This window comes from Pinus tabuliformis, chromosome 3_2 (assembly GCF_031772625.1).
Source record: "Pinus tabuliformis cultivar Carrire ecotype Pingquan chromosome 3_2, CPIR1, whole genome shotgun sequence".
NCBI classification, from domain to species: domain Eukaryota; kingdom Viridiplantae; phylum Streptophyta; class Pinopsida; order Pinales; family Pinaceae; genus Pinus; species Pinus tabuliformis.
The window spans coordinates 1,064,875,277-1,064,886,667 of NC_142302.1; the positions used below are offsets into that span (position 1 = coordinate 1,064,875,277).

The 11,391-nt window shown below is 37.1% G+C and overlaps 1 protein-coding gene across 1 annotated transcript; it reads right to left on the reverse strand.

Moving 5' to 3' along the window:
• Positions 1 to 4,670: 4,670 nt before the first annotated feature.
• On the reverse strand, positions 4,671 to 6,316 carry LOC149184305 (glucan endo-1,3-beta-glucosidase-like). The gene is made up of 2 exons (XM_089418893.1): positions 6,188 to 6,316; positions 4,671 to 6,077 (listed from the first exon to the last, which is right to left on the reverse strand). Exons 1-2 carry the CDS (start codon positions 6,312 to 6,314, stop codon positions 5,119 to 5,121), a joined length of 1,086 nt encoding a protein of 361 aa, XP_089275019.1. The 5' UTR covers positions 6,315 to 6,316; the 3' UTR covers positions 4,671 to 5,118.
• Between the last annotated feature and the right edge of the window lie 5,075 nt (positions 6,317 to 11,391).

An 11,391-nucleotide genomic window follows, 5' to 3' on the forward strand; every position in this document is an offset into this window, starting at 1 on the left:
TACAGACTCCTAGGTTATAGGCATTGTCAATACTCACATATTGAGAAATATGCCAACCAACAAGAATGGCTACAGGGTACTTTAGTTGAAAAGCTAACTGAAGAAGAAGTAATGCTAAAAAATATGAAGGAGCTTGAAAAGACCTTTGACCTAGACTCTGTGCAGCAGGTACCCCTCAAACGGCCTCACTCAGCAGGAGAAGGGACCTCGGCTACAAGGACTGCACCACAGGCACCCTCTACATCAGCACCGGTGACAGACAAAGGCAAAGGCATAATGGGTGCAGAGGAGGAAACAGTGAAAGAAAAGCCTGCCCCTGAAACAGAGCAGCAGCCAGAACAGCAGCAAGGGCAAACTGTCCTTCCACAAACTGAGCTACCAGCAGCTCCAGCACTGCAAATTCCACCCCTACAAACTGAGCCAGTAACTGCTCCAATTTTACAGACCCCAGCACATGAGGAAAGGGGGACAAAAAGAGATAGAGAAGAGTCCACTCCTCTCAGTGGATCCTCCCACCAGCCAGAAGCTAAAAGGCAAAGAGAAGACTCCCCAGAGGTAGAAGACATTACTGAAGATGTCTTGGACAGTGCAAGAAAAGACAGGGAGGGCAGTCAGCATACAGGTACAAGCTCCTTTCAGCGGGAGCAAACTTTACAACTCGGTTTGGAGGTGTCCTCTTCTTCCCAACAAAGCAAGAAGCCCAAGAGCACCAAGGCTTCTTTCAAACAAATAAAGGCTCAAAATGAGCTGCTGAGGGCTGAGGTCTACAAGCAATTTACAGATGCTACACCAGCCCAGCAAGAGAGATTAATGTCTGTCTATGACATTAAAGAAGAAAAAATGATATTTAGTCATTTCAAGCCTACAAAACCTCAGCCTACATCAGCTGCAGATTTTGTGAAGACAAGGGTGGAGGTCATGGCCAAAGACATCCATCCCATGGACCAAATAGAACTCCACAAACAAACTGGAGAAATGGTGTATGCAACTTTGGTGGAGAGGGCAACCATGGCCCATGAACTAAAGGAGTCACTCAAATATACCAACACTCAGTTGGATTTTGAGAGAATGTCCTCCCTGGCCAAAGATAACAGAATAAAATCTTTGGAGGACATCATCATTGATCTTGGACATGATCCTAGTGATCCAAAGGGTGTGAAGGCCCTTATGAAGAAGAAAGATGATGACCTGAATGCATTAAAGAAAAGGTTGAAGCTGCAGGCCACAGAGCACCCTCAAACCGCAGAGCTTCAAAAGAAAAAGCAGGTCAATGACCAATTAGACCTCCTAATGCAGCAAGACCAGAGGATCAGGGATTTGGAGAGAGAGCTGGAAGGAGCATTACAAGATAAACAGGCAGAATCCACTTCCCAAGCTCCTCCAACTACTTCAACAACAGCAGCAGCTCCAGATGCCAGCCCAAGTGTAGAGGAATTGACCAAGGCCGTCAAAGCAATGGAGCTCCAGGCAGATGAAATAAAGAAGGCCAAGGAGAAGTTGGCAGAACTGGATGCCAAGTATGACAAGTCCAAAGTGACTGTAGCAGAACAGGGCAGAGAAATAAAGGCCCAAAAAGAAAAGATAAAGGCCTTAGAGAAAGAGCTGAATCTGGAGACTGTTATGGCCGACATAAAGAGAATCATATGGGCCAAAATTGGCCAATCCATCAAACAGCAATGGAGGTCAATAAAAATAATGCATGAGCAGATGGATTTAATAGGCCAAGCTCAAGCAGAAATTCAGAAGGCCAAGACAGTGCTAGGGAACAGAGCAGAGCAGGCAAACAGAATGATAGACTTCCTGAACAGGCAAGAAAGGGAGGAATTGGCAGCTATAGGCATTCCCAACAGAACAGAGGCTGTCCTCTCTGCCAAGAAGGTACTAACTCTCAGGAACTATATACAAACACTGGAGAGGAAGTACTATGAGATGCAAGCAGATGTGGAGGAATACAAAGTTAAAATGGGAATGCTGCAAGCAAAAGGCCTGTGCAGCTTACTAAGTGGTGCAGGAAAACTGATCTCTCCAGATCAAATGGCCAACAGAATGGCAACCACTATTGAAAATCAGATTATTGCATCTGGCAGTTCATCTGAACAAGCAGGGCCTCCCAAGGACAAAGCTTATATGACAAACTTGGAGGCCTATTCTTCATTGAGAATGAAGTGAATCACCTGTTTGAAACCCCTCCCAATCTTTATAAACATACAGAGGCCAAGGAAACATTGATAAAGATGCGCAGACATCAAATGCCTAAGGAGGATTGGTGGCAATTTATGCTTCAGATTTTGCCACGGTAGCTTCAGTCATTCGGCCACTGCCAGCTCCAGGTCACTACAAGACAAATAACATGACAAATGTCAGCAGTTAAAGCAGCTAAAAAAGTGACTCATCACGTAGACAATGACAACTATCCAAGTTTCAGACAACACATCTCCAGCCGACTCTAACAGCCATAAAGTCCAAATATCTTCTGACTATTTTGACAGCTGAGGCATTAAGGAATTACTGCAGCATTCACTCCTTCAGCTACTGCATTCCAGAGATTAGCATATCATAAATGAGATATTAACTCATTCGCTGATATTTTTGATGTAAATTTTGTATATATACTCCCCTGAGTAACTCATAAGGGGTTGGTAATTTTCTCTATGAGACAAATGTATTGTACACTTTCAGAATTATCTAATACAAAGGGCTGGATGAGCTCAGTGATTTCCTGAAATATTTGATGTCTGGATGATGCTCCATGTGCTGATGCAGAATTCCTGTGCTGTCTGATGAAATAACAAGTTTTCTCCAAACTCTGTTCTTGTTTTACTTATGTTTGTCAAAATCATACTCATCTTATACTAAGCTAGCAGTAAAAAGAAAGAATAGTGCAGGACTTGTTTCACTACACCTTGTACTCAATTTTTACTACTGTAAATGTTTGTCTTCAGGATTACTATGCACATGAATTCTTAATTTCTCATGTCTATATTGATTCTATAAGTATGAATACTACCTAGAAATTCTTAATTGCTTCTAGGACAATATTCCCCTTGTGTTTCTTTAGCAGTTCACTGCAAGATTCTTCACTGCCTTGCATTAACTGGATACACTCCATTTAATCACTATTATAAACGTTGTTCTCAAACACTAATCTGGCTCTGCAGCATCACTACAGCAAATCACTCAGCACCTCAAAATAACTAAAGGACCACTGACTCCATAGCCCAATGGACTAGAACACTTTGGAGAATGCATAAGCACCTTGACTGAAATTATCATCCAAACAAAACCTTAAACAAACTTGAACTTATAGCTAGCCTAAAATCAGTACAAAACAAAGATAAATATTAAAGAGAAAGCCCTCACTGATCACAGTTTGGCTAGAAGCTGTAATCCAAAGATTGGTTAGTGGTTACCCCGGCCGTATTCCCTTAGAGTCAAAGGGAACAACCTGGGTGTTAACAGGATCCTCCTCACAATCTCACACAACAAAACTATTAAATTTAATACTTCAACAATCACTCATACAATAAATAAACACTCTCACATGCTACCCTATGTACAAAAATTTAAACTTGTAGAATTCTCATCATCATAACAATTCTCTTGAGACAATAAGGGCTAAACATATTTGGATAATGCTTAAAAAAATGAGAGCGCAAATACAGTGACACACCAAACACAACTCTCACTATATTTTTGTTGATCTAATAATGGCCACATAAAATAGAACACAAACTAAATTTGATAAAAATGGATCCGATGAACTAAAAATTAATAACCTAGAAATTCACAACTTATAACACATATAACTGTTAATTCTAATTTAACTAAATAATAAAAAATTAAATATATTTGAATTTAAATTAAAAAAGTAAAATAAAAATTATACATATTTCTAGAGTCAATATGATTCCTTTGTCCATACAAACTATTATGAATATCCCCTTAATATAATGTAGATGTCAAATTCCCACCATCCCTCTAATTTATTTTCATAATTAAATTAAAATAAATAATAAAAAAAAAACCAATTTCAAAACACACAAGGCTACATGATTATTAAATAAAAATAAACTATATTTTTTTAAGAAATGTATTATTGTAATCAATTTTTATTAAAAATAATTGTATAAACAGGTATTGGATTTTGCTTTAAAAAATAAAAAAATAATTATTACAAAAACTATATTGTTTTAAGAAATGTATTACTTTAATCAATTTAACAGGTATTGGATTTTACTTTAAAAAATAAAAAATAATTATTTATTTTGTGTTTAGATTAATGTAAATAAAGAAAATAAACCACACTAAAGTAAAAACTATTTTCTATTTTTGATAAATTCTACAGTAAATATAGTAATACGAGTGTTGTTCGATTATTAAAATAAGTTATGATGACATAGTTTTTATTATATTAGACGGATACCAACAAAAATAGATCTCAGTTTGAAAATAATGGCCAGAAAACAAACCTTCTTTATAATATATAATGATCTTGAAATGCTTTTCTATCATTTTTTTTCATTCATTCTTCGATTTTATTCTTATAATCCATTATCTATTTTTTGACCGTTTTTCAAGTCGGTTAACGTTAATGTCAATAAACATTAACCATCATCATCTAATAAAAACATTAACCATCATCATCTAATAAAATCATAATAAATATAACGTTATTTATTATTAGAAATTAAATTATATTTATATTATTAGAATAATTATTGAAATTGTTCATCACATATCTGAACTGGATTCAAATGATTAAAACAGACGAGTGTAAAGTCAACCTTTGAATTGAAAATGATGTTAAAATCTCATTACGACATTCACGGATTTGTTTTCTGTCTTTTGCCTGACCACCATCTATCATATCTTGCTCGACTAACAAGATTAAAATTTCTGAATCCCACTTGTTTGGGGGGCCGCCTTTAGTGCGGCCCTTCAATAAACAAGATAGCTAACTCTGTGACGGCTTCGGCACTTTGCCATTCACATTTTATTAAGAAGCAAGGAGGATGTCTATTTATGTAGCATCCTCTATGGATTTATATCATTGCATTTTGCATACAAATAACTAAGGATTTTCGCCTTCGACTTGGTTTTGGGAGAATTGAGTTGCCCTCAATTTGGAGAAAAGTTAACAGAGTAGGCCGGACTTTGATCAGGGTTGAAGAGCCCGAAGTGATGCTCTATCTCGTCCCCATTTTTCTGGTCTTCGTTGAAAAGAGCGAAGATATAGGTCTCGATGTTCGTACCCGGCTTCTTGGGTGTCCCAGCATTCGATAAAACATGTTGGATGAGATTGTTGTTATAAGCCTGAGCATTCTCAGTTGTCGCCGCATCCGCGCCAGCAGAAGGCCATCCGCTTTCAGTAACAATAAGTGGGATGTTGGAATATCCCAAGGCTTCCATTGCGGAGAAAATAGAATCCACCATGGCATCAAACAAATTGCTGTAGCTGTGACCTTGGTCTGTCACCGCCGTAGCCGTGGGCTGAAAGAGAGCGTAGTCCAGATGAATGTTGCTGGTGTCGCCGACGTAGCTGAAATATGGATACACATTGGCCATGAACGGAGCCCCGTTATCTGACAGAAATTTGAGTATAGAACTCATGGTATCTTTCACATCGTCACTGAATGCTCCCTGTGAAGGAGGGGAACTCTTGCCTATAACATTGAACCGATGGGGGGTAGAGACCTTGATGTTCTGCAGATTGGCGTTCTGGATCGCGGTTTGAATGTTGTTCATGGCAGGAACAAGATACGGTACGTACTGCGTGCTAGGCAAAACCTCGTTGCCCACCGCAATATATTTGATACTGGTGCCGGAATAGGGGACAATATTGTCATTAACCCAACCATTTGCTGAGTCCTGGCTGGAGGAGATGGCCTGCAAATCGTTATTATTGACTCCCACGATTACATCGATCCCAGAATTTGCAAAAGCATTCAATGCACCACCGTCCGGATCGAAAAGCTTCATTTTTCCGATGTTGTTGCGGTTCAGCAAAGTTACCACCTGGTCTGCAGGTGGCAGATTGTCTCCGTTCATGCCGTAGTTCACTCCTATTTTATCACCATCTGCACAATCAATTGAAAAGTAATCAGTTTAATACAACCCAATCGATGTTAAGCCTTGAATAACAATTGCATTTCAAAAGGTAAAAAATAGTTGGTTGATGCTAATTTACCAGTGACGATTGAACAACAGAAGATGGCAATAAACCCAATCAGGATGCTCTTCATCTGTTCGTTAAACGCTGCCATATTTCTCACAGGAAATGAGGACTTGAGAAACTCTCCCGCGAGGACGTTCATTTATAGGAAGTTCGACTGCTCTCCACAGCCATTGAATATTCACAATTCAATGGCTACCGTGCCGTGTTTGATACCGTGCCGTGTGGGACGGGTCGCAGCCTGCGACCATTGACTGGTTGATCACGGTAGTCTCCTACCAATCTAAAACTCTCTGATATTTCTCTAAATATGTGAAAGAACAAGAGCCACGGGCACTCTTTATCCTCGCCAATGCATAGAGTTAATACAGTTCCAATCTACAACTTTCAAGCCCACTTGTCCGAGATACTTGTCCGAGATAACAACATTTTTGTGTCTATATTCTATGCGCTGAACATCAACTATTGAATTTCCACATAACGACATTTGTGTGTCTACATCAAATAATGAATTTCCACATATAGGGTTGGCTCTATCTATTGCCGCAATCTATGCCTTGAATTTCCATGCATAGGTTAGGCTCAATCTATGCCGCATTAGATGCTTCGACCTTGACATTATGACTAAGGTATATCTCTCTTATCAGATTTCAATTGAATACAACCTCTAATTATTAACGGAGCAATACTCTTTTCATCATTTACTTCTAAAGTTTCTAGTGTTATGATCATGAGGGAGCATTACTATTTATTGATTGAGCATTACTGTTTTCATCATTTACTTCTGAAGTTTCTGGTTTTACGTTCATGAGGGAGAATTACTATTTTTAAGGCTTCACATCATTTAATTTTGAAGTATTCATTATATCCATGCTCAGATATAGAAGTTTTCGTTATGGCCACCGGTCGTGTATTAATCATGTCCCTAACGCACTTCGCTTTCGAGTTTAGAGATATTTCTGACTGTTTCTGAATATAACAAAATTAATATGGTTGAGCCACTGGTTATATCCCATGTTTGTTAACGGATGGTGCCATGTTCGATAGGGTCGTTACTACAAGAAAAGAAGACAAAAGTTGAATGAAATTGGCAATCCCTAACCCTCTCACAATTGCGAATACATTTATTGAATTAAAATAATCAATCACATTTTTATAAAGATGCATAAGAGTAGGATAGTTCGAACTAATTCCTAGAAATCAGGAACTAATCTCTATCTAATTGAAGCAAACATCTAACCATTATTTTCAAGTTTTTTCAAGTTTCCACGAGTAGGATAGTTAGAACTAATTCCTAGAAATCAAGAACTAATCCTAATTGAAATAAATATCTAAACAACAATCTGTTTTACCATTATTTTCAAGTTTCCACTTTAATGGAGAAATGATTGATTTCCAAACCTAGTATCTCTCTAAACAATCAAATTTTATCTTCCCAAGAGGCTTTGTGAAAATGTCAGTAGCATTTTGACAAGTATTACAATATTCAATAAAAAATTCCTTAGACTGTATCTTTTCTTTTCTGTAATAAAATGAAATTGGGCATCAACATGCTTTGCCTTTGCCTTAAAGATTGGATTATTTGTCAAATTGATTGAGTTCTGGTTGTCACACTTATTACTGTAGCCTTCTTTTGTTCTTCTCCAACATCTTGCAGAAGTCGCCTCAACCATACAGCTTCACAAGTTGCTACACACAAAGCCTTGTACTCTGTCTCTATAGATGATAAAGATAGAGTAGGTTGCTTCTTATTGTTCCATGAAACAATCCCAGATCCAATACTAAATGCATAACATGTAGTAGATATTCTATCATCCAGATTATCGACCCAATCTGAGTCTATGTAACTTGTCAGCTTAACATCAAATGAACCAACATATTTAAGACCAATTCAATTGTACCTTTAAGATACTTGAGTACTTCTTTTGCTGCTTTCCAATGGCTTTCTAGAGGTCTCATCATAAACTGGCTAAGCATCCTAACTAAATATGCCATGTGAGGTCTAGTTTTAGTAAGATAGTTCAGTCCTCCAACTAGTTGTTTGTACAATGTACAATATGTTATCACATTAAATCTATTAAAAAAATAAAAAATTAGAAAATGCTAACAGTATTAGTGTCAGCATTTTAGGTGTAATAAACAAGGAAATCACCGATAGGGAGGCTATCATTGTTTTAAGTGTTCCGGATATATTTTATGAAGAAATTCGGTGACAACGGGTTCATCAGCATTTTCGATAAAGTCAACAAGTCCACTATTAGCAGTAAAAACAAATTTTAAATTCAAAATGTGGAATTATGTTGACCACTTCAGCGTCAATGATTAGCTCTACAAGGCATGCCATAGCTAAGTATGAGGTTAAATCGTATTTTTATCCATCGTGATCAGTGTATCTTTCGATGAATGATTATGGGTTCAAATGTGTCTCCTCCAAATCGTAATCATTTTCCCAAATCAAGATGATTTCCCTTCTACGTCGTTAAAATCATTAGATTTTTTTAAATGTGTATTGTCATTTGTAAGTTTTGTTATTATTCTATTTATTTATTAACGATTGGCAAGATATTGACTGTGTTCTCCCGCAAGGATCCAAGATCAAATCTCGGAGCTTCCAATTTCAAGCTAAAGAGTACGATGGGGAAAGGCGGCAAAGCTAACTGGGCTGGACCTAAAGCACCAAATTTGCTAGCCATATATCCCGATATCCAGCAACAATTTCAGTAAGCCAGTTGGAGTGATTTTTTCCACCACTGTGTCGTCTATGACAATGTCATGGCTCGATCATTCGCTCAAAAATTTGATGGTAACTAGGTGGATGCCAGTGCTCTCTCATTTTTGGTTATAGAGCAACTAATCTTAGAATCCACAACATTGCTAGAATGTGGAGAACAAATTTTTAGAAGCCATATGTTGGCACACGTCGATGTGTCCTTTTTTTCTGAAGGAGGAATTCAAGAATTGCAATTGGAGAACCAGGGTTTAGATGGATTGGCTACAAGACAAATGGCATGGCCTTCTTCGCATCTCTCAACAATATTTCACCTACGAGGGAAGATTTAATCGGGTAAACCTCTACCATTTCAATTTTCTTGCACATTTGGCTGGTCAAGTTAAGATGAATGTCAGTTTCTATTTACTAAAGAGTCTCTCGCATATGACAGCTCGTTTCAAGGAAAGAACCAACCCCTCTCCCCATTTTATTTACCATAAATCCCTCATTAAAATACGGATTGAAAACCAGTTGGCTAAAGCACAAAGAATCTAGAGCCACTTCCTATTTTGTGGAGATTTTCAACCCCAACCCCCTCAAAATTTGAAGACGAATACCAAAGACTACTAAAGAGAAAAAAAAGACTCAAGAAAAAACCCCTGTTGAGCCAAATCTAAAACAGAAAGACACAGAGGTCCCATCTACATCCTCTGGCCATAAAATCCCCAAATTCTACCAAAGAAAGAGTGTCATGCTTAGTAAAACAGACCCTGCATCTCCTATAATCATGCCTTCTGATATGTGTCCTCCTGAGTTTGTGAGTCCACCTATTAAAGCCTCCCCCGCAGACACAACTACACTACAAATTATTAAGGGAAAGAATGTCGAAATTGAGACCCAAGATGATGAAACATTGTTTAAGGTTTTTAATGGTGGCAAAAGACCCCTTACAAGGTGAACAAACAAGTTAAGGTATAAAATCAAACTCATAAGTAACCCATATTTAGCCAAGGATGTGATTGATGTAGACAATGTGCCACTGAAGGACCTTATCATCAACGGGAAGAAAACTGGAAGCTCTAAGAAGGGAAGGGACAAAGAAACTATGAGGAAAGGTCTTATGTAGATAAGACAAAGTAAGAAACAAAGGTCATTTGGGGTCATTCTGAAATTTTGGTTATCAACTTGAGAAACAATATTTTTCCTTTATCACTGACAGCATGGTTAACACCATTTTATATACCACAAAATAGGAAGGAAGATGACATTCAGTCTGTCAACGATTTTCAAAGAAGCAGGGATCGATGAGATCTTTGTTGTCAGCGAAATATTGACACGTGAAAATGATGACATTCCCACTATCAGTGATTTTGAAACAAATAGAAAAGAAATGCTAACAGGCAATCTATCAGCGAAAGCTTCAATCCAGAAAAACACAGAAGCTGACAGTGATGGTATCAATGATTTTCCCTGGGAAGCCCTATGGAAAAGAATGATAACAGAGAAATAGTTCTGGTGAGGATTGAACCTGTTGCAGAGAGACCTGTTTTCCAACAAAGATTTAGTTATATCAGCCAGGAACCTATTTCTATTTTCAAGGAGGATATTCTAAAAGATATTTTTCTTTGCCTATATGATAACATATATTTGAGGCATATATTCTATTTTTAGAATAAACTTTATGTAACTAAAAATATTTTCCACATGCATGAACTTAGAATGTTTGGATATTTTTGGATTATTATAATTAATTTTGAGACTATAATCATGTGATCAATTGATGTAATTTATATAAATACAATTTCTAAAGAAAAGAAAAGGTTTGGCTTTTATTGTAAAAACATTAACATTCTGGTGTATTTGAGTAGATCTTATATATATTACAATTTAATGAGAAATTTTAGAAAATTCACGTGTTGTAGTTCCCTGTTCGTTATTTCTCTATTATGGAAAATTTTCTTCATGTCGGGAAAATGTTAGTATTTGAGATTGGGATTCATTAATGCTCCTTTCTCATATTTATTAGTCATTAGTACTTATAGTTTCCATCAGCTATATTTCTATTTTATTTTAAGTCTTCTTCTTCCAATTTTCTCAAATTATCAAAGAAATCATTGCTACCCTACTTTTTGTTTCCTTCTCATTAGATTTGTAGCATCATTTTTAAAAACTGGACTCCATGCCCAATGGTGTGTTTGATACATCCCAACCAAAATTTCATCCTATAAACTATATCTAACCACATAACTCAATTGAAAAACCTACTACCACAATGACCTAGAGTAGTTGAGTTTTAGGGAGAGACCCCTCTCCAAGTTGAAGGTCCATCTTGAAACCTAAAAGAGGTTCGAGGTTACCTTGGAGGTTTTCAAACAGTTGGGTTTCCTCTAAGTGATAATACCATCAACCTGATTTGAACCATCATCAAGATGAATCTTCACATTTTGTTGCATAGGAATAAAAGAAACCTTGCACTTATCCATCTTAAACTTTTTAAGCACTTACGTGA